The sequence below is a fragment of the Natrix helvetica genome (assembly GCF_964273705.1).
Source record: "Natrix helvetica genome assembly, chromosome: 6".
In the NCBI taxonomy this organism is placed as follows: domain Eukaryota; kingdom Metazoa; phylum Chordata; class Lepidosauria; order Squamata; family Natricidae; genus Natrix; species Natrix helvetica.
The window spans coordinates 84,782,400-84,807,952 of record NC_138553.1 but is presented as its reverse complement, the minus strand read 5'-3'; the positions used below and the strand labels follow the sequence as shown (position 1 = coordinate 84,807,952).

The following is a 25,553-nucleotide window of genomic DNA, read 5'->3' as shown; positions in this document are numbered from 1 at the left end:
TCCTTTCCTGCTGATCCTCATTAAAATCACGATTCCCGACAATGGGAAACTAGCAAATTGTAGGCAAGATAGCGAAGGACAAGAGACCCCGTGACTTCCCTTTTGTCCCAAAGGTCTCCTCAGGATAGCGGCCCCAAGATGGATTTGTATACTGAACGTCTATTTCCATCTTCACTCAATATGCTGTCTCCCTGTTTTAACAGGTATACCCCCGAAGAGATTGAAAAACTCAAAGAGTAAGTTTTATTTAAACCGGATTTTGCCAATTGTTCATATCCCATTCTAGAATCTTAGATGGACAAGTCAAGGCTCATGAATTTACTCTCAAGGGGGAAGGGAAGGAAGGTCATCAAAATGGATTGTCTGGATTAGATGTTCCCGCAAAACCCCTTCAGGGAGGACTTTCAGCTTCCTTTGGGCCGAAAAGCTTGATTGGAAAGGCTTCGTTAATTCTGTGCTCAATGCCAGGGTTCCAAATAGCATCCAGAAGTAAATCAGAGTCCAAGGCAATTGGACATTGCTCAAAGTTGCAATTTATTGAGTTGGCACATCTGGGGAAACCCAAATCTGAAAGCTTCCCGGTTTCCCCCACCCAGTTGAAAGTTCAAGATCCTGCCCCCCACCCACAAGCCCATCCCATGGTCCAGTCTCCCACTGCCACTCTGGCAGCTTCCACCCATCCAGTTCCGGTCAGGTGCAGAGACAAAGGATGACCTTGGCTTTCTAGAAAGGAATGTTGTTATGGCTACATAGCACCTAACTCTGTACAATCCCCCCTTCCCATTTTCCCACCATAGAAAATGCATAGCAGAATAATAGAAAGTGTGGCAGGCCAAAGACCCAAAAGAAAAGATGGCTGCAGGCCTGACACTCTGTATCACGCAGAATAACACAATAACACAGTTGGAAGGAACTGTGGAGGTCTTGACTTGGCTGAGTAAATGCAAAAAAACAAAAGCTGCATTAGGGCATGCCAAGAATTCAGTGACCAGCCACCACACTTATATATCTAAAAGAAAAAAGCAATAACCAGCAATTGCTCAAAGGGGAAAAAGAAGGAAGTTGCAAGGATCCCCTGGAAGCAGCTGATTACTGTGGCTCAGTCGAAGCCTTAGCCCCTTCCCCCCCCCCCCCCTGGCATCCCATTTCATCTCCCTCCCAACTTGCCTCCATGGGGTTGCCTCAGAGAGGAATATTTTGAGTTCACTTCTTCAGAGGGTTTGTTTTGTTTGGGGAGCTGAGTCAGAACCAGCTGATCTTCCCAGTCCTGATGAGCAAAAACGAATCCCTCCCCCCCCTTCCCCCCCCCCCCCTTAGATTAAGAATCAAGCACGGCAATGACTGGGCGACGATCGGAGCGGCTCTCGGACGGAGCGCGTCCTCCGTGAAAGACCGATGCCGGCTGATGAAGGACACCTGCAACACAGGTACGGTCACTGGAACCCCTGGCAAGGAATCTCTGGTTATACTGGCTTTACAGGCAAGGCAAAACACGGCAGCCCCAGGAGAGACACAGGCGGTGGGCGCTGTAAAGTTGCCAACTCTTCTAAGTTCTTCCAGCCCCGGCCCCAGCGTGGTCAACTAATGGCAAGGGATTATGGGAGCTGTAGTCCCAAAGGTGCTTTTTTTTCAAGAGGCAACTGGACTTCCTGGTTTTTCTTTGAAGACGTTTTGCTTCTCATCCAGGGAGCTTCTTCAGCTCTGACTGGATGGTTGGGAAGGGATGGCTGAGAGTCTCCACGGAAGTACAAATGTGGCTATGTTGATTCATTCAGTGACCCCCTCGGTGTTACAGTGACACTAAATAAGGGATGCCATTTCTATCTATCATTTCTGTTGGGTGTTTTTCCAGTCTCTTAGGTTCCGGTCATTGCCTTCCATTGAAGTCCTGATCAACAGGCTACAAAGTTTTTTTGGAAAAATGGGGGATATGGGAGCTCCTCTCCTCTCCCATCCCCTCATCCCACCCATAATGAGCATAACGTAAAATAAGGAGAGAGAGAAATGAGGATTTGGGGATCAGCTCTGGTGGGGGGGGGGGGGTATTTTTTTCTCCTCCTAGCCTGCATTATCATTTTTCTCACCAGGCTCCAGGTTGACTCGGCCTTCCCTCCTTCCGAGGTGGGTCAAACGAGGACCCAGATTGTTGGGGGAGAAAGAGGCTGACTCTGTAAACTGCTTAGAGAGGGCTGTAAAGCGGTGTATAAACCTAAGTGATATTGCTACCTATCTATCTATCCTATCTATCTACCTCTCTCGCTCTCCATGGTGCTTCATTGGTTGGAAAGCAGCATTGCAGGCAGACTCTGCCCGCTTCCAGGAGTTCGATCCTGACCAGCTCAAAGTTGGCGCAGCCCTCCATCCTTCCAAGGTCCATAAAATGACGCAGATTGTTGAGGGCAAGAGACGGACTCTGTAAACCGCTTAGAGAGGGCTGTAAAGTGGTATATAAGTCTTAAGTGCGATTTAATTGCGTTTGTTGGGGTTGTTTCCAATTCAGGGAAATGGACGGAGAAAGAGGAGAGGAGACTGGCTGAAGTGGTCCACGAAATGACCAGCACGGAGCCCGGGGACATCGTCACGCAAGGGGTCTCCTGGGCCGCGGTGGCCGAGCGTGTGGGAACCCGGTCGGAGAAGCAGTGCCGCTCCAAATGGCTCAACTACCTCAACTGGAAGCAGAGCGGAGGCACCGAGTGGACCAAGGATGACGAAATCAACCTCATTCTCAGGTTTGCACCGCTGGGCTTGGGAAGTGCGGGCCTGTTCTGACCCAGGCTTCCCCAGCAGCACAAAGCCCCGTCCCCATAAACCCCTTCTATTTCATTGGCAGGGAATTCCTCTCCAGCAAAGTCTTTCCTCTCCCACAGTCTTTCAAGATAGTTCCCAATTACCAACTTTTATCAGGCTCGGAGAGTGGCCAGGCCGATATCTTTCAGATGCTGCAATACTTGACAAGAATGCAGGAATGAACTGATGGTCTCCTGCAAACTCCACTCCCTTTCGCCCCTCTTTTATGTCCTCTGGGAGGGGCCATTCATCGTCCACCTGTGGCCTTTCTCCAAAGTCGACCCCTGTTCTTTATCTGTTCCCAGCTAAAGCCAGCTTCATTGGCTTCGGAGGAAAATGGGGAAGGGCCAGTCAGGCCAGGGCCTTTCAGGATTGGGACAGCTTGTAGACAGGGAGGAACAGGAGCAGGATGAACATGAGAGACAGAGCTCTGGCGAGGAGCAAGAACCATCCCCTCCTGATCCAAGAGCAGGGAGAGTGGAGAAAAGGCGAGAACGGCGCAGACTGAGAAGACTCAGGCTACTGGGGAGAAGAACGCCCCGCCCCTTTTCACAAGGCACACCTGGGGAGTGAGGCTTAAGGAGACGGTGTGTGGTGGGGCATTTGTCGGGAACAAACACTGAGTTCCTGAATTGTTGAGTGCCGGATGTTTGAACTTCCCAAGAGTCCTCGGACTAATTACCTGCGTCCTTTGCTTCCCGGACTCCTTGATTTGCCCTGCTGGATTTATTGCTGTGCAGCCTTTGTGCTCCCAGTGCTGGGGACATTTGGAGCAACATTTGGGACATTTGGAACTGCCTATGTTATCTCCGTCGTGCCCCAGATCATCGCGCATTGTGTGATCTCTTTTTAAAAATAAAATTGAAAAAGCATCCCCAAAGGCTCACACTTGTAAAAGGAACCATTTCTTTCTCCGTGTGATCCTGTCAGAATAGCAGAGCTAGAAGTCACGGATGAAAACGGCATCAACTGGGACTTGCTGGCGGAAGGATGGAGCAGCGTCCGCTCCCCCCAGTGGCTCCGGAGCAAATGGTGGACCATCAAGAGGCAGATCGCGAACCACAAGGAGGTGTCATTTCCCGGTAAAGTCACCTAAGCCTATTCCTGGCTTGCTCTCGGGCCGAAGAGTTCAGTTCAGTTAGCATTTTATTGTTTGTGCCCGTTTTACAGGAACCTTCCCGCCCTCAGTCAGGCTCAAATGGCATTCAGATGGGGTTAGATTTTGCCTCTTTTGTGCCTATGTAAGAATTCAAGACCCCGCTTGAGGCCTCCTCCTCCTCCTCACTCAGCCAATTTCTCCCCGGCATCTATCCCCATTTTTAAATTCTCCCATCAAAATCCACACCAGAGTTGTGTCCCACTTGGTTGAGGGATCGGAGACCAACCTTTCCCCCCTGCCGCAAAAAAAGGGTCAAAAACGGCTAATTTCAAACTCAAAAGAGCATTTTGGAACTTGAGTCAAGATTTGTAAAGTTTGGAAAAGTTGCCAGATCCCAGCCTGGAGAGAAATGTTGCTTTCCCCTTTGGTAACTTGAAGAGACTTGGGTAAAATAACGGGGGCTTTCTGACCTTGGCAACCAAGGCCGGCTGGGGGGATTCTGGGAGATGAAATCCGCTCGTCTCAAAGTTGTTGAGGTTTGGAAATGCCGAAATAACTGAGCAGGTGACTTAAGGGAGGGATTCAGAGTCAGGCTGGGATCTTATTTGCTCTAATTTGCTTTGATGTTTATGTAACGTAGGCCTTGAATTGGCTTTTTTTTCTCCCAGTTCTCATCAAAGGTCTGAGGCAACTGCACGAAAGCCAGAAAAACGTCCCTGCACACCAACTACCGGACGCTAAATCTTTACCCGGGCTGCCAAATCCCCACCCTGGTTCCGGGGTTCAACACGTCCAGATCCACGTGGCCCGTTTGGAGGAAACCTCCGTCTGCTCTCCTGCTTCCGTGGCAGCCCTACAGATCCCTCTGCAGATCACCCACGTCTGTGAGTCTCTCTCCCTCGACACAGATCCTGTTGCTGCCTCTTCAGTTGAGGGGCTCCTGTGCAGGAGGGGGCAACCAGCAGCCTTCCCAGGGTAGAACAACAGAGCTGCCTTGTCTTGCATGGCGCTGGTACCGCGATGACAAGGCAAGCTGGACGAGCATCACTGCTTTCATTTCATTGCAAATTGACGAGAGCCAGCCAGGTGTCAGGGCGAGGGGGCTCCCCTCGGACAAGGGCAATGGGGAAATTCCCAATTTTTTTTACTACTGGTTCTGTGGGCGTGGCAGGGGACGGATACTGCCATATCCCCATTCCCACGGCACTTTGGGGCCAGCCGGTTCTCCAAACTACTCAAAATTTCCTCTTTATGGAATTGCCAAGACAGAAGATGATGATTTGAATCAGTGGCACACACGATCCTGGCAAATGTTCGTTCCTTCTTTAAAATATGTTTCCATGTGGCATTGTTGCCAATATTCATAATATTCCGTATTGCCAACATTACAAAAACACGAAAGTTAGTCGGAGTGGAGCATGACTTTACAGAGGCTTTGGCCTTAAAGGTTCCCCTCGCACACATGTGCCAGTCGTTCCTGACTCTAGGGGGCGGTGCTCATCTGTTTCAAAGCGTCTTGGCCACCGCATCCCTACACTTTTGTTGTTAGGGAATTGATTTCTGCAGACCTTGAAGATTTATTGAGTGGAGAACAGCATTGTACAGATAATACACACAGAGAGAGAATTGGAAGAGAGCCCTGGGCGGTACTCAGGATAACTTGGGGGTTCCCATTAGCCCTGATCTTCTCTTAGATCAGGGGCCCACAACCTGTGGCTCTGGAGGGCTCTTTCACCCCTCTGTTGCGGCTTCCTGTCGCTCAAAATGTGCATTATAATCGCCAATGTGCGACACCTGCTGACGTGGTTTATTGAACTTTTTGACCCCTGGGAGGCCAACCATGGATACATCCAAGAAAACTTTCAGAAGAAAACAGAACGTTGAATTCAACTACATTATGCGAGTTTTGTAGCCACTCAGGAAATAGTCGCGGGAAAGTTTTTGTGTCTCCCGGTGTTTTCTGTGGGAAACGGGTCCAAATGGCTCTTTGAGTGCTTAAGGTTGCCGACCCCTGTCTCAGATGTCTTAGAGTTTAATTCTTCTGAAGCTGACAAAATCCAGCCAGGAAGCAATTTGTGGTGGGAGTCTTCCCAGAGGCCGTTTAAACTCTTCCAAACTTTCACGACGGTCGCTTCTCAATAGGCAAACTTCCTTATTTCTACCTTGACCACCCGGGTGCATTTTCTCTTTTACTTTCTCTTGCAATGAATGCGTTCAGAAGGTATTTCTTTGAATCTTTGGTCCTGTTTTCTTTTCTTCCCCTTGTGCAGCTTCTGCCGATTCCCCTGCGGCTGCTGTCGACTCCGAAACTATAACACTAAATAGCGGGACGTTGCAGACTTTTGAGATTTTGCCGGTAAGTATTAACGGAGTTGAACCTGATGGCATCTTTTGGCAGTTCAAAAGCTTTTAACCGAGAGTTTGAAAGCTCTTGTGCAGGGGGGTCTCCAACCTCGGGCCCTTTAAGACTCGCGAACTTCAGCTCCCAGAATTCCACTGCCAGCCGTGCTGGGGAATTCTGGGAGTTGAAGTCCGCAAGTCTTAAAGGGTCCGAGGCTGGAGACCCCCTGCTCCAGTGAAAAGCAGAAGGCCTGTCTAACATCAGCATCTCCCATTCTGATGCTCTCAGAATCCTCCCCCTTTGAGGGGAAATAAGAAAATATTAAAATGTAAATATACAAGTGGAAAAATGACATAAGAGGAACTAATATTGGAAATAAAATGCAAACAGAGAAAACTATTTGTATGAAAAGATAAAGTTGGGATTGCTGAAAATGCCACCCCGAGAACCCATCAGAGAAGGAAAATAATCAAGGGCAACAACGGAGAGGAGGAAGGAGGAGGAGGGAAAAGAAGAAAGGGTAAAGCAGAGAAAGTAAGGGAGGGATATTAAGAGTAAGAGAGAGGGTAAGAAAGAGGAGGAGGGAGGAGAGAGGAAAGAGAGAGGAAGAAGAAAGGAGGGAGGAGGAGGGAAAAGAAGAAAGGGTAAAGCAGAGGAGTAAGGGAGGGGAATTAAGAGTTGGAGAGAGGGTAAGGAGGAGGAGGAGGAGGGGGGAAAGAGGGGAAGAAGAAAAGAGGAAGGAGAGGAGGAAAGAAGAAGGCAGAGAAGGGAGGTTGAGGAGAGAGAAGGAGCAAAGGTTGTTGCAATTAAGATGGAGGCACGGGGTGGCAAGAAAGTGACCCAAAGTGTGTTATATGTGTGTGTAAACATGAGTGTAGAGACTAACGAACAGACAAATGTTAAATAGCAATTATAAGAATGTATATCTATGAATGAATTTGAAAGGGAAAAATAATAAACTTTTTAAAAAAAAAAGAATTCCTCCTCCCAGAGTCCTCAACTGCAACGACCCCCAAATAGCAGATAGTAGAAACACCTACTTTTGCCAGGCCTTGTGTCAGTCTTCTCCATGCCTCTTGGATGTCCCCCTGGGAAGGAGCTCCGTTGAAACCTCTGACTTCTCCTCTTGCCCTTCTCCCTCTCCCCCCACCCCCCTTCGTAGTCTTTCCACCTGCAGCCAACTGGAACCCCAGGCACCTACCTACTCCAGACCAGCTCCAGCCAGGGCCTGCCTCTGACCCTGACTGCCAGCCCCACGGTCACCCTGACGGCCGCTGCGGCCCCGGCCTCTCCAGACCAGATCATCGTCCACGCCTTGTCCGTACGTATCAGAAGAGTAAGACCGCCAGGGGTGTGGGGAGGAGGTTGGCATGAGGGTGGGGGCTTTGGAGCTCTGGCTGGCGAGATCGGTAAGCTGTTGACTGACTTGATCAGTACAGATCAGGGGTGGTATTTAGTAGGTTCTGGAGAACCGGAAGTGGAAATTTTGAGTAGTTCCGAAGAACCGGCAAATACCGCCTCTGGCTGGCCCCGCCCCCATCTCTTCTCTGCCTCCTGAGTCCCAGCTGATTGGGAGGGAGGGGGGATGTTCCAGTATCCTTCCCCTGCCACGCCCACCAAGCCACGCCCACAGAACCGGTAGTAAAAAAATGTGAATTTCACCACTGGTACAGATGGTCCTCGACTTAGAGCCTAGAGCCCAACATTTCCGTTGTTAAGCGAGACATTTATCAAGGGAGTTTTGCCCCATTTCATGACCCTTCTTGCCACCATTGTTAAGTGAATCACTGCAATTGTTTAGTCAGTGGCAAGGTGGTAGTTAAGTGAATCTTAGTTTGATGTTGGGAAAGAGGGAGGAGGGCCAAAGGAGAAGGGGAGGGCAGAGGAGGGGATGGTTAGGAAGGGTCAGTGTAGCAGCAAATGTGGATATGGGCAACTCCCGGGGGGGAGGGGGGGCTGTGGTTGTTGAGGTCACAGAGTCAGACATGCATGAGAATTGCGGTGTGCGCTTTGACTTTTCATGCGTGTGCGTGCCGTTCCTGGAAGGAAAGTAGGCACGCATGTATGACAACGCATGGACTGGAAGGGGTGTGGATTCTCCAAGGCGCTCTGACTCCCGAAGGCAAGGAAGCTGGTTGGCCTCCTTTCCTTTTCCTCCTGGGGGAAGGGGGGATTCCCTTCCTTTGGATGAGCAGAGAGAGGGGGGGGGGCTGAGTTTCCTCTGCACATATTCCTGCTTTCTCTCGTTTTCTTAAAAAAAAAAAACGGCCTGGAACGGAGCAGCCGCCCTCCGCCTGGCCAACGGGGACAAACGCGGCCTGGGTGGTTTTCTCTGCCAAATGCTAAACCGCCCTTGGGGGGCCCTTTCCCGCAGCCCGAGCACCTGCTGAACGCGACGGAGAACGTGACCGTCCAGTGCCACACGCCGAGCGTCATCATCCGCACCGTGGCAGCCGAAGACATTTCTCCGCCCGCCAGCCAGGCGGAACTGGGTGCCCATTCGGACATGCAGCCTGCTGATTTGGCGGGCACGCCCCCCTCCCTGGAAACGGAGGACATGCGCCCCTCCAAACTCCCGGGGGAGGAGCCCCCCGCTTTCACCGCCGTCAGTTCCCCTAAATTCGGCAGCCGAAGCAGCCCGGAGCTCCTGGGAAGAGACGGCGTCGACATTCTGAATTCGGATCTCAAGCGGGAAGATAATTGTCCATCGGATTTGGCCGGCGCTTACGTCTCCGAGGTAAGGAAGGAAAAAACCCTGGTCGACCTTCTGAGCGGAGGTTTACGTGGCCTGAAGCCTCCCAATGTGGCAGAAATGTGAGATGGATTGAAGTCTTAGAAAAGGGAGAAAATCAAAGGACTCTCGTGTCCGATTCCTTGACGAGTTGATCTCCCCCCATGCACTTCCAAAGGCTTCTCTGTCTTCCTACCAACAAGTTAAGAGTTCTTTATAGAATTCTTCACAAGGGAGGCTGTGGCTGAGACGCTGAGCTGGTCTATCAGAAAGGTCGGAGGTTTGGCGGTTCGAATCCCTAGCGCCGCGTAACAGAGTGAGCTCCCATGACTTGTCCCAGCTTCTGCCAACCTAGCAGTTCGAAAACAGTAACAAAAAATGCAAGTAGAAAAATAGGGACCACCTTTGGTGGGAAGGGAATAGCGTTCCGTGCACTTTCGGTGTTGAGTCATGCTGGCCACATGACCATGGAGAAGTCTTCGAACAGCGCTGGTTCTTTGGCTTTGAAACAGAGATGAGCACCGCCCCCTAGAGTCGGGAATGACTAGCACATGTGTGCAAGGGGAACCTTTAGCTTTTATAGAATTCTTTATCTGGCCAAGCCTGAGTGGAAACGCAAGGAATTTGTCTCTGGTGTAGACATTCTCAGCGTATGTACAAGCAGTAAAGAGATAAGTCAAAAATCATAAATCCTGCAATACAAACAAGAAGCGATAAATCATAAAGATATCAATAGGAGAAGTCATTAGCAAAGTTGAGAAGGAGAATAGCAATACAGCCCTACTACATGAAGCATTAATTCTAAGGCCTTGGTAATAAGGCCACACTTGGAATAGGGCATCCAGTTTTGATTGCCACGATGTAAAAAAGATGTGGAGACTTTAGAAAGGGTGCAGAGAAGAGCAACAAAGATGATTAGGGGACTGGAGACTAAAACATATGAAGAACGGTTGCAGGAACTGGGTATGTTTAGCTTAAGAGAAAGAAGGACTAGGGGAGACATGATAGCAGTGTTCCAATATCTCAGGGGTTGCCACAAAGAAGAGGGAGTCAAGCTATTCTCCAAGGCACCTGAAGGCAGGAAAAGAAGCAATGGGTGGAAACTAATCAAGGAGAGAAGCAACTTAGAACTGAGGAGAAATTTCCTGACAGTGAGAACAATTAGTGAGTGGAACAGAAGTTGCCTCCAGAAGTTGTGAATGCCCCAACACTGGAAGTCTTTAAGAAGATGTTGGATAGCTATTTGTCTAAAGTGGTGTAGGGTTTCCTGCCTGATCAGAGGGTTGGACTAGAAGACCTCCAAGGTCCCTCCCAACTCTGTGATTCTATTCTATTGTACGTGAGGATACGTATCCTGAAGCATAAGGCAGGGCTGTGGGAGTCAGGCGTTACGAAGTTATTCATAGCCCTCCAACACTTCTGTAGTCGCAGGAATCTGTAGCGAGAAATGCCGCTCAGCTTTTGTTTGAGGGGCCGTTGTGGGGTTTTCCAAAAGGCTTTTTAAAATTTTGCGGAAACGTCTGGGCACAGTTGTTGTTTGTTGTCGTTGTTGTGCAGAACCTGGGTTCTTCCCCAGCCGAGGAGCAGGTGGCACAGTCCACCCTGGAGGGAGCCGTTCTCATCGTGCCTTCCCCCCGAGGCTTCATCCAGGCGTCCGATGACATAGACAACGGCGAATCGGTGCTTCCTCTCACCACCTTGACAGGTGAGGCTCCTGACCTTGAGCTGGGCTTCCTGGCCGCCTTTTTATTCTGCCTCCCACCTTCCTCGTCTTTCACAGATCCCTCCAGGTGGGGAATCATCTCCCAACACGCAGCTTCCTCCTCCTCCTCCTCGTTTGCCCAGGACGTTGCTTGTTTGGCCTTAACGCAGCACCTCGGGGAGCTTCAGCGCTTGCAGCCCCTCCTCCCGAGGAAGCCTGCATCGTAGCTGAGGCTTGGCTCCTTTGAAGGGAACCTAAATAGTGCAGTCTTTATTGTCACGGTGCAAAATAAATACAACAAAGTTGGTTTTAGCCTCACTGGTGCAAATTATAGCGGAAAAGGGAAAAACCAGCCCAGCCTTTCCATGGGCGTGGAGCGATTGTGCTTGTATTTCAAAGCCTGGCAGCCCAAGGATAGAAACTACTACAGGTAGTTCTCGACTTAGGACAGTCACTGAGCCAGAATTTCTGTCACTAAGCGAGAAATTTGTTCAGGGAATTTTTCCCCATTTTACGACCTTTCTCGCCGCCGAGTTTGTTAAGCTTCTTGTACAGTCTATCTCCCCCTCTAAATGTATTTTAAATGTATTTTATTGTTATGACGGTATTTTATTTGCATTGACTGTACACCGCCCCGAGTCCCTTTTTGGGAGAGGGGGCGGTCTAAAAATCTAATAAATAAATAAATAAGTAAATAAATAAATAAATAAATAAATAAATAAATAAGCGAATCAGTGCGGTTGTAGAGTGAGTAACCTGGTCGTTAAGCGAATCTGGTTTCCCTGTGGACTTTGCTCGTCAGGAGTAGGTCGCCAGAGGGGATCCACGTGACCCTGGGATACGACAACCGTCACAAACCCGAGTCAGTTGTCTAGAATGCGAATCACGTTGACCACGAGGATGCCGCAACCGTCGTAAGTGTGGGAGATGGTCCTAAGTCACTTTTCCAGGGCTGCTTTAACTTCACTAAGTGAACCGTCGTAAGTCGAGGACTACCTGTACTGACCTTTTGGTGAAGGGGAACATTTGAACCTTGCAAGGAGAGTTCTGAAGGTTTTGAGCTTCTGGCAAAGACCCTCAGGTTTCCTCTGAAGTCCAAACAAGAGTTTTTCTATTCCGGGCAGCATTTCCACCCACCCACCCCTGTCCCCTGCCCCCCCTTGCCTATTTTAGGTGAAGGGGAAGGCAGGCAGCCTTCAAAAACGTCCTAGGTCGCACGTGTGTGTTAGAGTGGTGGGTTCTGGCCCCGGTACAGGCGGGAGCAGCAGGCACCGTACCGGAAGGCTCCTTTGGAGGGCCCACCCACCCGCGTTCCTTACCTGTACTTGACCCAACTGGGCCATCTGTGCACTCGCACGCAGCGCACGGTGCCTGCGTAACCTCCGCCGAGCAGCTGGAGCTCTGCACGGCGGTGGCTGCACAGTGGTGGGTGCGCAACGGACGTGGTGGAAGCCCAGCCCCGTGACAGCGGGATCCGGAACCCACCACTGGTGTGTTTGGCAGCACAAGAGGAAACCGCCTGTGTAACAACCCGTTGTATCTTGCTTCCTCCTAGATCCCATCTTACAACACCATGGAGAGAATTCTCACCTTATCGGCTCTTCTTTGGACAGCCCGGGTTCCGAAGACTCCAAGGGCGTGGAGAACTTAGTCAGCTGCCACTGAGGAGGACCTTCCCAGTCCGTTATCTCCTGCGTTGGTCAAAGGAGGAGGGTTAACCTGGCCGGGCTGACCCGGAGGCACCTTGGGCTCTCTCCTGATCTCAAGCGGAGAGCACCGTCCCGCCAACGTTTCTGCATTCCAGGTGGCTTGGGATGGACAGGGAGGAGACCCAACGCTCCAGGCCCCTAACCCAGCAGTAAACAAGCGTCTGGAGTTGAGGTGGCACCGTTTAGAATCTGCACCGGTCCTCCTGCTTCGGGGCGAGACTATAGTTTCAGCGTTGTAACCACCGCGGGAGCAAGAAGGGATGTGAGGAGAAAAAGATTTATTTTACGAGGGGTCCCAGAGGCTGTTCAAGCAGCCCAAAAGCCGGATCAAGATTTCCCTTGAAAGTGAAGAATCTGTTGCTGGCAACGGATGTCGCGCCCGGAGGATCGGACGGAATTCTTAAATTACTACAGCTAGAAACACCCCCCCTTCCCCCCACCCACCCCCACCCCCCCCCGAGTGGAGGAGCACGGAGACTTTCAAGCAGAGTCCATTTTAAACCCAACTGATGTCAATTCAAAAATCAACGGCAGAAGCCCAAAGGAAGCCAGCTTGGATGAGATGTTCCATTGGAACCAGCTTTGGTGACGGACGGCGGCTCCACCCGTCCCGTCTAACGGGGAAGGCTCCGCGCCCCAAAACACGAAGCTGGAATTCGGTGGCCGCTTGGCGAGGCAACCCGACTCTTCCTTCCCTACTTACAAAGTCTGTGGTTAAAACGGATCCAAATCAGTATTGACTTCTGTATAATTATCAAGCTTCCTCCGAAGTTAAGTCTGCGTTCGGTCCGCAGCTTCGTTCACGTACAACAAATTTGTAGTCCACGCGAGGGGCCAGTGGCCGTGGGAACGAGCGGAAATTAACCAGCTTAACGCGAGAAACTCTCTTCTGTCATAGTAAATGCCTTTTTATTTATAATGTAGTATAGACATTTGCAGTGCTGCGGGGAGGTTTTTTGTACATGTAATAAAAAAAGGCCAGTTTTTCCCCCCCACGCACACAATGGGGGGGGGAAGGGTGCGCCACTCTGAAAAACACAAGCGTTGTACAACTGGAATGTTCATTAAGTGCACTAATAGCGGATTCTGTGCCTCGCCCCACCCCCGAAAGCAGGTGCTCTTGTCGTATTGCACTCCTCCTCCGGCAGGCAGGCAGGAAGGACCGTTAAAACACACCTGTGCAAACCGTCCTCCGGCTCTTCCTCCCGGCCTCGGTGCCGGTGGGGTCTCGGTGTGTTTTGGGAAGCCCTCCTGGTCCCCTCTTCCAAAAACACGGCTGGGAAATGCTACCTACAGGCACCTGGACAGGCGTTGCAACCTTTGTCATTTCCCCACTTCATGGAAGTAGAGGTTGGCACATATACAAAGCATGACGATGGAGAACAAAATGTAGTAGATGAGGTTCCTAAATTTAGGCTCCAGGTCTCCTTGTCGATACCAATAGATCTGGAGGGGGGAGAGAAGGGGGGGGGGACAAAGCGTTAAGGAGGCAGCGGACGCCGTCATCGTCTTCCAACAGGGATGGCTAACCTTTTTCTCATCGTTGCACCCTTAATGCAATGCACGCGTGACACACAGCTCCGTGCGCCCTGGCCCCTGCGCATGCACGCGCAAGGGCCCCTGTGCCCCGTTTGGGGCCTAGTACGCCTCCCTGCAGCTGCAACGGGCCATGGGGGATTGTGCCACACACACCTGTCCCCCCCCTCCCCTCCATGTGTGTGTGCATACGTGACTCTCCCGGCCCCCCTGCGCATGAACACACATCTCCCACATGAACCCCGCCTCCCGTGCATGCATGGCAGAGAACCAAAAGATCAGAGGGCTGGCAGGAGGCAGGCGCATACGCGGGGTGGAGCTGGGCTGGGCCGATGGCTCGCATGCCCACAGGTTTGCCCTCAGAGGTTTGGGGCCCTTATCCGACCACTAGGCACAGCTGCCGCTACGAGTGTTACTAGTCTAAAACCTGGCTTGGGGCCCATGCTTGGCGACCGCAGTCAGTGCCAATAACGAAGGCATCCTTTGCGGACTGAAGCCCTTGTTGAGGTTGGGCCTTGCGGTATTTGTAGAGCTCTCCCTGGTAGCCCTGCGCTGCTCTTCCCCCTCTTCGGAGCAAGATCTCCTTCATCGTCACAAAAGGAAACGCTGCGACACTTACAAGGATGCCAGCCGAAACGCAACTCAAGGAGATGCAGAAAGCGAAAAATATATTCACTGGCTTTGGAGGTAGGTGAGGAAAGACGAAAGCACTGATTAAAGTGACCTGCAGGGAGGGAGAGAACAAGAAAGAAGGAAGGAGGGAGAAAAGTCAGTGTTATCTAGAAAACAAACTTGTGAAAGGGGATTATCCTTAAGGGTTTCAATCTAAGATAAAACTCTAATCAACATACGGTTTGATCAAGCTAGCCTAGTTGGCCGTTAGCATCGCAGGTTGGCCCAATGCGCTGGGGTTTCGGGGCTCCTTTTAGCTTGGGGGATCCGGGTGACGCAAGCTCAGCGTTTGGCCAGTAACGGAAACTGGGGTGAGGGTGAATGAAAAGATGCAGCCCTGGTTGAGAGAGATCTCTAAAGGTTTTTCAGCCTGGCCCTGGGTGGCCCCCGGTGACCGAACTGCGTGCGGAATTCCTACTTTCCCAAGAGATTTTCCTACGGAGGCGCCTTGACTGTCAGTCCGGCCACAACGGGGACAAAAAAAATTCTGTTGCTAATAAGTAAGGCGATGGGAAAGTCAGCCAATTTCAGACCCTTTTTGCCTTGATTGTTTAACGAATCACTGCAGTTGTTAAGTGAACCATGTCGTTAAGTGAGCCAGGCTTTCCTTCCCCCTTGATTTTGCTTGACCCCATGGGGAAGGTTGTGAGTGGGCATGCTGCAACCATCCTAAATACATAATCGTTTAACGACCCCATAATCCCTTGCAAGGGGGGTGGAGTCTGAGCAACTGAATGGAGCTAGCAGAGTGCTTACTGGCCAGATGCTCTTCCTGTTGCCAATGCGGACTTTTGTTCAGCAGATATAAAGCCTCAGTGCCAACGCATAAAGCATTGGCATGTCTGTTAACAAGTTGCCATGGTGAGGAAAGGGGGAGGGAGCGCATGCCACGCATTCCTTCGGCTAGAGTCGGATCTCAGATTACTTCAGCAGGCTTGGGAGGTGTGCGGCTACTTGGAGAATGTGATTTATGACACAGACTGAGGGGAGGGAAGGAACAGGGATAAAGTTCAGCCATAATTCAAATGAGGTTTAGATCTGACTGCAACGGAGTATTGCTTGAAATGGTGTTCCTAATAAAGGACTGGTTTTCTTTTGAAACTTGGCTCGAGGCTCATGAATTAATTGGGGCATCTTTCAGAAACCTGACTCCGTGTGCCCAGGGAGAGAAATACCTGCCTCTACCTAGGATCAAACTCCCAGCCTCCTGATGGTGAGGCGAGAGCTCCCCCTCTAGGCCTCCACACCCCTCCAACCATTGTAAATAGGGGCTGGTTGCTAAACGCCCAGATTTTGACGGGGTGGCCCTGGGGATGCTGCAGGAGTTTCTGACTTTGGGTACCAACCATAAGGGACATTTTTCACTAGAATTGTTCACTCGACTGGTTGTAAGTCAAGGACCAACTGTGATACTGTCTTGTTCCTCTCTAAAGCAAGAGTTAGATGAGCAAAAGTCAGTGGACTCATCAACGTCCACCATTAAACTCCGTGGAGACCTTCTGGTCACCTTCCGGTTCCTTGGAGAGTCAGGATGCCAATAGGACAACGATCCCACTGGCCCCCTTCTCCCACTGGACACTGCGGCAGAGGCCCTGAAGTTTGGAAGCAGGGGGGGTTGGGGGTGTTTATAGAGCTCAGTTTGTTGCGTTTCATGGAGAGATCCCTACGGTCCTCTTAGCCGAGTGGTGCGGCAGCCTCACCATCAGGAGGCTGTGAGTTTGATCCTAGGTAGAGGCAGATATTTCTCTCCCTGGGCACACTGAGAATATATCTGCTGAACTAAACTCCGCTCTGGCAACAGGAAGAGCATCCGGCCAATAAATACTCTGCTAGCTCCATTCAGTTGCCCAGATTCCACCCCACAAGGGATTAAAAGAAGACGATGGTCATTCTCTTGATTTTCCATTTTTCCTAGAGGACTTTATTAAAAGGTTTTTTTTCCCCCTACAAACACATTGTTATGCGAAGAATGTGGACACCAGAGTTAAATCTTTAGTACAAACAAAACCATTTTGATGATTTTACATTTCCGTCTAGCCTACGAGACTTCCAGAAGTCTCTGGTGCAAATATTAGATCCTGGCCCTGCTCAGCTCAGGCAGGGGCTCCCACCTGTTGAAGCCCAGGAAAGGGGATCCCAAATTAAAGGGTATTCCTTGGAGCAGCCCAGGGGGGCTTTTAACTGCATTTGTTTGGAAATCACAGGGATTAAAAGGAAACGCAGATCTCTTGGCCTTCTGCGGGTCTCATCCTCTTTCCGTCTTTATAATAAGAGGAGGCTAAAAGTGCGGCTGTTACACCAGGCCCTTGGACCCCCCCCCCTACCCAGGGGGCAAATGCCCATTCAGCTGCATTTTAGCCATGCTTCATGAAATGCAAGAGAAAACTAAAATTAGCCAGGGCTTGAAAGAAGTTACACCTTGAGAAAAACCTCACACCTTTATGGAGGTTTCGGGTGGGGAGAGGGAGGAAAAATAACTCTTGAGAAAAACGTGACAGTAAATCAGGAGAAGCAAATCATTCATAAAATAAGGAGGTTTTAAAAGAAACAAAGCATTGCAAACTAAAATACATATATATATATATATATATTTCACAGGAGGGCTGGGAAAGTCCACAGACTCTTGTTCTGCGTCTCCTGGATTCATAATTACTTAGTGAGTAATTCGGATCCACATTAGAGTCCTCGACTTACCCCCGTTCATTTAGTGACCATGCAAAGTTACGAGGGCACTGAAAAAAGTGACTTATGACCGTTTTTCACATTTAGGAGCGTTGCAGCTTTCCCCCTGGCATGTGATCCAAATTCAGACGCTTGACAACTGACTCGTATTTATGACGGTCCCAATGTCCTGGGGGGGGGTGGTGTCACATGATCCTATTTTGCAACCTTCCATTAAGCAAAGTCAACGGGGGAGCCGGATTCACTTAACGACCATGTTACTCACTTAACAACTGCAGTGACTCGCTGAACAAGTGTGGCAAGGAAAATTGTAAATCAGGGCAAAACTTGCTTAACAAATGTCTCACATAACAACAGAAATGTTGGGCTCAATTGTGGTCGTAAGTGGAGGACTGCCTGTATGTCCATTTTCTCCCTCGTGGTGGCCAGCAGCAAAGTCTGACTTTATGCTCACCGGGGAAAGTTGGCTTTTCTCTAGCCGCTCCGTATGCAAGAGTTGCAAATTGGGCAACTTTGATGGAGTGGAGGCAGAGGTGACCAATCCAGGGTGCCACGTATTTGTTTCTCAAGCAGGTGTTCAGGTGGAGCCTTTTTTTACCTGCCTTCACCAGCCCTCACTCTATTCAAGGGCTCTGATCTGTGTATGTAGCTGCAATGCATAAATCAACTATTTATAAACAGCAGCTAAGAAAATGGAAGTATCAGAGTTTGCAGAAAACAAATGGAAGGTTTTCAAAATAAATAAACAAATGCCAAAATGTCCACATCCTTCTAAAAGATCTTGGAGTGGATGAAATGAATATTTCTCCATACCGTGGGGGTGGGGGGGATAATAATGAATGCCTCCTTACTGGCTGCTAGAAGTCTAATCAGATCCAAACCATTTTGGGACCAATTGAAACCCAACTTCACTTCCCGGATTAGATTTGTGGGGCTAAGTAAGGGATACTTACTATAAGCAACAAGGAAGCTATGATGCCAACAGCAAAATTGATTATTCTGTCCTGAAAGACAAGACAAGAAAAACAAACAAAAGAAATAAACAAGGCGTATTCTGCACAGTACAGAATATTGGACCAGTTGCAAAAGGACAGACAATTGGTGCCAGTTGTGTGACAGGGCAAATAAATCCCACTCAACCTTCAAAGAATCTTCAAAATTTCAGCAAAGGAACCCGAGATGCTAGGAAACGGTTAGAAAGGTTCGCGTTTCAGTAAGTTTCATAAGTAATCATTTGTCTCTTCTCAATCAATGCAGCGATGTGTCTAACGATGCTTCAGGTGGCATGGAATTCCTTCGGAGCCTCGGAACCAATGAAGCAAACTCATGGTCTCCTGCAAACTCCCCTCCCCTTTCGCTCCTCTTTTGTTTCCCCTGGGAGGGGCCATTCACTGTCCACCTGTGGCCTTACTCCCAAGTCGACCCCTGTTCTTCAGCTGTTCCCTTCGCCTGGCAATTCAGCTGTTCGTCTGCCCCACTGATGTCTGACTCTGAAGGCAGCTGATATCTGTCGGATGGCCTTGACCCCCCTCTCTGCCTCCCACACAGAGCCCTCATCAGAGCCTTCCCCAGACTCCAGGACTGGCCCATCTTCCTCCCCAACCCTCCTCACTGTCCGAATCTGCTGCCAGCTCTGCTGGTGGGCCACAGCAAAGCCCCTGCCCATGTCCTTTCTGCAAGTGGCATTTCTACTGCTGGGCAGAGTCCATGGAGGACTTTAGCTTCAGTTCTTTGCAAAGGTTACTCCTGCCAGGGGAAAAATAAGGGGAGGGGGCCAGTTAAGAGAAAAGCAGAGTAAAAACGTTGGAATACTATACGTGCCGAGTGAGGAGGCTGCTTGGGGATGGCTGGAGGGGGATCTCATTTTAAATCCGGAGGAGCCAGCGCAGCGAAGGGAGAGAATTGATTTAAGGAGTGAATGTTCCCCCTCCACCCACTTTAGGAATGCGCCCTCCATTCAAATGCCACTGTATATACAAGTAGTCCTCAACTTACAACAGTTCATTTAACGACCAAAGTTACAACAGGGCGGAAGAAACTGACTTATGAGCGTTTTTGACATTTACGTTCCCATGATCACGTCATCCAAATTCAAGCGCTTGGCAACTGACTCGGGTTTATGACGGTCGCCGTGTCCCTGAGGGTCACGTGATCCCCTTTTGCGACCTTCTGAGAAGCCAAGTCAGCGGGGAAGCCCGATTCACCTAACAACTGTGCGACTCATTTAACAACTGCAGAGATTCTCTTAGCGACTGTGGCAAGAAAGGTCATGAAATGGGGCAAAACTCACTTAACCAATGCCTCGCTTAGGAACAGAAATGTTTGGGCTCCATTATGGTCATAAATCGAGGACTACCTGTTTTGGGGAAGTCCAACCTCGTCACACGGCCTTCCCCAACCAGATGCTCCTCACACTTTCAAGGCTGGCATTGCCCAGGAACCCAGCGGAATTGTCTGGTCTAATGAAGAGAAGGACCAGGGGAGACAGGATAGCATTGTTCCAATATCTCAGGGGTTGCCCCAAAGAAGAGGGAGTCCAGCTATTCTCCAAGGCACCCGAAGACAGGACAAGAAGCAATGGGTGGAAACTAATCAAGGAGAGAAGCAACTTAGAATTAAGGAGGAGTTTCCTGGCAGTAACAACATTTAACCAGTGGAACGATTTGCCACCAGAAGTTGTGAATGCTCCAACACTGGAAGCTTTTAAGAAGAGATTTGCCTCCGCATCCCATTTTTGGCCTCCACATGCCCCATTTTCAGCCTCCGCGTGCCCCCTTTTCCACCCATTCTCATCCCCGCTGCCCAGAACGGACGGAAAATGGGGCACGCAGAGGCCGAAAACAGGGCGTGGGGAGGCGGCAATAGGCTATGGCAATCCATGTAGCCTTAAACAGCTGATTGTCGGGAGGCTTGTGCTACTCAGGCTGAGCGGAAACTGAAACAGGCTGTTTGCTACAAGAAGGCAAATTGGTGGGAGGCAGAAGCAGATTTTTTTTCCTCCCCAAAAGCTAGGTGCCTCTTATACTTCAGAGCATCTAATACTCCAAAAAATATGGTAATTTAGTCCCAAATCCAATCCAAACCCTACATTTCAAAACCATCCTTGACTCATTTTGAGACCTTCAACTCCAAATCCATTAATCCAGAAGACTTAGTCACTCTGGCCAATTCATCCGAATGTCACGCTGGACAAAAGATTTCCTAATTCTATTTTTTTCCTTTTTTGAAAAAGATTTGAAAGTCAGAGATTATCCCCCGCCCTCTATAACGACACCCTCGATCCCACATACGTGAGGTGGCATTGACACCACAGATGTTTCTCAGCATGTAAAGCAAAGACAAATGAAATTTGTTGCAATTTAAAAAGTACTGAAAAATATCAACTAAAAATGTTAGGGTACCAAAACTGCAAATAATTGGTTTCTTCAGAGCTCTTATCAATAAAGCCTGTGCAGACAAGATCTCTTCTCTGGTTGGGATCTAACAGAACTCTTAACAAAATAACAGAGTTGGAAGGGACCTTGGAGATCTTCTAGTCCAACCCTCCCTGCTTAAGCTGGAAACTCCATTCCATTTCAGACAAAAGGTTGTTCAATTTCTTCTTGGAAGCTTCCAGTGATGAAGCACCCACAACTTCTGGAGGCAACTTCTGTTCCCCTGGTTGATTGTCCTCACTCTCAGGAACTTTCTCCTTAATTCCAGGTTGATTCTGTCTTTGATTCGTTTCCATCCGTTGTTTAATGTTCTTTGGGAAATTGCCAAGGAAGGAAAATATCTGTAGCTCAGGGTTGACATGAGGGGTCCTTGGTGCTCTCTTGAGCTGGGTGATTTTCTTGCAGGCGTCTCATGACCCAACTAAGTAACACCATCAGTGCTCGTGTGGAAATGGCCATGGACACCAAGCTACACCTCTTTGATCGCACATCAACTGATCCTGTCGGCTCCATATTGTTAAGATTTTCTCAAAGAAATAATCTTTAGAATATCTAAGTAGGATTTAGACCTGGAGTCTCTCTACTTCTCCCTGGGAATAGTTCTCTCTCTCTCTCTCTCTCTCTCACACACACACACCCCTGAATGCTTCCAGTGCACACTTGCCAGTCTTGTCCCTTACACACAGGCAGCCTCCGTCTCCTAAAACAACCAACCTGGTTGGGGGCTTTGAGAACCATGTGGTCCAACTTCTTTGGAGGACATCTACCAGCAGGAGAGACACCCTAGGGCAGTGTTTCTCAACCTTGTCAACTGGAAGATGTCTGGACTTCAACTCCCAGAATTCCCCAGGCTGGGGAAGTTGATAAGGTTGAGAAACGCTGCCCTAGGTAGAGCTTGGCTTGTTATCCCAACAAAGCTGCAGGTCCAGACGGGGAAAGTGGTAAAAACCTTTGCTGACCAATTAACGGGTCCTGACAAGGATTTCTAACCTCCCCCTGCAACAGGCTTGAAAGCAGCCTCAATTATCCCAGTTCCGAAGAAAGCAGCCATAAAAAGCCTGAATGACTGTAGACCCATCGCACTGACGTCTCTGGTGACAAAGGGCTTTGAGAGAATCCCCGACCTCCGGTCCTTCCGACGCGCCCTAAAAAGTTGGCTTTTCCAGCAAGCCGGCCTGGTCTGAACCAAATAAAATAAATGCTTGATTTAATTGTTAATTTTAATCCAATTTTTAAAATGTTATTGTTCATACTATTTGGGTTTGCTGGATACTCTTATCTAAATTCTTTTTTAACTTTTGTAGTATGTGAGGTTTTTTTTAATGTTGTACGCCGCCCTGAGTCCTTTGGGAGAATATGGCGGCATATAAATCCAATAAACAAACAAACAAACAAATGGATCAAAGACTTCCTGACGGATCGTCCACAAACAGTAAGGGTTGGGTCCTTTACATCTTCCACATTGAAGCTCAGCACAGGCTCCCCTCAGGGCTGTGTGCTCAGCCCCTACCTGTACTCGCTGTACACACATGACTGCATGTCCTCTGATCCATCCAACATCATCATAAAGTTTGCAGATGACACAACGGTGCTGGGTCTCATAACTGGAGGGGACAAATCAGCATACAGGGAAGAAGTCCAGAAGGTCTCCGCATGGTGCTCAAGAAACAACTAACATCTAAATACTAGTAAGACAAAGGAGATGATGCTGGATTTCCGGAAGCACAGAGAGGAACCTGCCCCACTGTATATCGAGGTGGGCCGTGGCGAGAGGGTTTCCTCCTTTAAATTCTTGGGGGTGCTTATTAGTCAAGATCTCACCTGGAAAAACAAGACGTCTCTGGTGAGTGGAAAGGCCCAACAGAGACTTCACTTCCTTAGAGTCCTGCAGAAAAATCAGGTGGAACCACGGCCGATGACCTCTTTCTATCGGTCCAGCATAGAAAGTGTGCTCACATATTGCGTTACAGAATGGTACGCTGGTTTACCAGCTGCGGACAGGAAGGCCCTACAGAGAGGGATCAATTCGGCACAAGAAACCATTGGTTGCCCTCTGACACCACCGGATAACAGCGCCAGATCTCTCTGCTTTAGCAGAGTAAGGAAGATACTCGGAGAGGATTCACACCCTGGTCAGTGTCTCTTTGCACTTCGACCATCGGGCAGAAGGCATCAAAGCACAGCCAGCTGAACAAACAGGTTTAAAGGTAGTTTCCATCCTTGGGCTGTGAGACTTGTAAATGCAACCACAATCACTCCATGCACACGCTGGTTTCTTTCTCTTCTTTCGTTTCTGTTATAATTTTGCACCAGTGAGGTTAAAACCAATTCCGTTGTATTTAAGTACAATGACAATAAAGATTATGCCTATACTTATACTTATGGGCAAGTCCCTCACCACGGAGGACAAACGCTTCCTCTAACAACCTCCACAGCTATTTATTGCAAACGTCAGATTGTGTCAGGTGGAATCACAATGAAGCCGGTGCCACAAGAAAACCAACCCACACCTCCATCAACACGGAAGACCGCAACCTCCTAAGGCATATCAAGCTGGTTGGGGGCTTTGAGAACCGTGGGGCCCAACCTCTTTGGAGGAAATCAAGAGGAGGAAGGACGGGAGATCGACCGAGGAGAAAAACGCCACCTAAGAAGCTCCAAAATACAGGCTGTTCCTTGTGGAGCCCACGAGTGAGCAGGGCAAATCGTAAGGAAACTCCACGTCAACTAAGTCTGGAGCAGGGACGGATCAACCTTTTGGGTGCAGAGTGCACGAAGCATTCACGTGTGGAACCCCAATGCGAGGGCCCCCTGCGCATACACTCCTCCGCCCTTGATGCACCCTGCGCATGGGTGCGCATCCCCTGCACATGCAACCCACCTCCCTCACTCATTTTTGGCTTCCAGGATGGTATAGAAAACATTCCAGGCCCAAAATGGGGCACGAGGGGGGGGGGAGATGCACACACGCATGAAACCCAAAAATGCAATGCGAGTGGCCCCGTGTATGTGCCCCTCTCCCACATGCACATGTCCACTGCATGCGCCCCCCCCATGCACAGCAGAGACCTAAAGACCAGCTGGCTGGCGGGAGGCCCGTGCGCGTGAGTGTTGGGGCTGGGCTGGGGCCATGGCGTGTGTGCCCGCAGAGGGCTGTGTGTGCCACCTGTGCCAGGCCTGCCGTAGGTCCGCCATGACAGTTGTGGAGTGTGGTACTTGGATTTAAGCCAGAGGGCCAATATCCCAATATCCCTTTCCTGGCCAAAGTTTGTTGAAATAATCCCCTTAAACCCAAGGAAATTCCACCCTTAATTCTGTCATAATTCGGATTGTGCGACACAAAGAGCTCTTTATAGGAGTCAGGCTAACGGCCAGCCATTGTGCCTCTATTGTACCACCACACAATTGCTCCATCGCACTCCAAGACAGGATAACCCCACACGCGTCTCTGCAGTCCAAAGCCACTCCGTCAAGGCGCACCCTAAACACAACCTCCATTGTCACAAAATGGAGCAGAGGCCACCGTTTTGAAAAGGGGCACAGAGCCACCAGACTTACAACAGCTCATTTAGCGACTGTTCAAAGTTACAACGGCACCGGGAAAGTGACTTACGACAATTTTTCACACTTACAACTGTTGCGGTATCCCCAGGGTCACCTGATCAAAACTTGGACGTTTGGCAAATCGGTTCCTACCTATGACGGTCGCATTTGTGCCCCTGGGGGTCAGGTGATCCTGACAAGTGAAGTCCAGGGGGAATTAAGAAGCATATTCTTGCAATGATTCTCTTAACCACTGTGGCAAGAAAGGTCGTAAAACGGGGCAAAACTCACTCAACAAATGTCTCAGCGACATAAATTTCAGACTCAGTTATGGCCGTAACCCCAATTCCACAGAGAGCCACGCTTCACCTAACTAAGGTTCCCTCCTTCCCGTCTCACCTTGAGGAGCCCAAGGTGCCGCTGACAGCAACTCAAACCCCCAACGTGGAGGTGTTTGTGGGCTGAGAAAGAATCACTGGCCTAATTCTCCTCCCAGGGAGCCCTGGCAACTGAGGTGGGATTCGAACCCTAGTCTCTTCCCCAGCGCTGCTTTGTGGCAGCTGTGGAGCCCAGCTGCAGCCGGAGGTAGCAGCCAGCTGGCCATGCACGCATCTCTGCCACCTTCTGGGGCAGAAACCTTCTGTGGGATGGACTACGAGTCCTTCCCTGGAGGGCAAAGATACCAGGGGTGTGAAACTGAAGGCCCGTGGGCCGGATCCAGCCTGCAGGGCCGCCCTGGAAACCGCCAAGGACCAGCCCACAGTGCCTCTGCCAGCAAACCCAGAGGCGGCCCTCCTGAGCTCCGTTTTGTCTGGCAGAGAGCTGCAGGAGGCCGTCGCAGCAGAAAACGGAGCTCGGGAGACTGTTTTGACTGAGAGAGCGCTCTGACCGCCACAGGTGCCCCCGACACGAGTGAGGTCGAGCTGGCCATGCACCCCCACCCCCCGAGGTCAAATATAACCCTGAGGCAGCCCTGAATGAAATGGAGTTTGACACCCCTGCATTACGCCTTGGCGGCTTTAAGATGGGTGGACTTCAACGCATGGACTTCCGGGGGGGGGGGGGGGGGATTCTGTCAGTCGGGAAAGCCTGAGAGACCCCGAGAAGCTCTTTCCCGTTACCCTTGGCGACGTCTCTCCGAAAAGAGGCCGGTTATCCAAGCCCCTGGTCCCGTACGTTCTGGTGGTGAAGTCCTCCATTTCTGTCCCTGCCGAGGCTTCTTCGCAAGTCCAGATCTGAAGAGCCACGCCGGTCTCAAAACAGAGCCATGCCTTGTTCCCAAGAGGGTTCCTGGAGCCCAGGGGGCGGGCGGGACAT

The 25,553-nt window shown here is 50.1% G+C and overlaps 2 protein-coding genes across 3 annotated transcripts in view; one reads left to right on the top strand and one right to left on the bottom strand.

Annotated features, from left to right (window-relative positions):
- The window catches only part of DMTF1 (cyclin D binding myb like transcription factor 1), a 25,302-nt gene extending 11,892 nt beyond the window's left edge, over positions 1-13,410 (top strand). For both annotated transcript variants that reach the window (XM_081957247.1, XM_081957246.1), the window contains 10 exons: positions 204-236; positions 1,318-1,427; positions 2,501-2,729; positions 3,718-3,869; positions 4,555-4,770; positions 6,157-6,242; positions 7,390-7,548; positions 8,602-8,964; positions 10,516-10,663; positions 12,216-13,410. In XM_081957247.1, the coding sequence (XP_081813373.1) occupies positions 204-236; positions 1,318-1,427; positions 2,501-2,729; positions 3,718-3,869; positions 4,555-4,770; positions 6,157-6,242; positions 7,390-7,548; positions 8,602-8,964; positions 10,516-10,663; positions 12,216-12,325 (1,606 nt within the window). In that variant the 3' untranslated portion in view covers positions 12,326-13,410. The remainder of the gene's footprint in view (positions 1-203; positions 237-1,317; positions 1,428-2,500; positions 2,730-3,717; positions 3,870-4,554; positions 4,771-6,156; positions 6,243-7,389; positions 7,549-8,601; positions 8,965-10,515; positions 10,664-12,215) is intronic.
- On the bottom strand, positions 13,257-25,553 carry TMEM243 (transmembrane protein 243). Its single transcript, XM_081957250.1, has 4 exons — positions 25,358-25,553; positions 18,213-18,263; positions 14,525-14,629; positions 13,257-13,815 (listed from the first exon to the last, which is right to left on the bottom strand). The coding sequence occupies exons 1-4, from the start codon at positions 25,433-25,435 to the stop codon at positions 13,693-13,695; spliced, it is 357 nt and encodes a 118-aa protein (XP_081813376.1). The 5' UTR covers positions 25,436-25,553; the 3' UTR covers positions 13,257-13,692.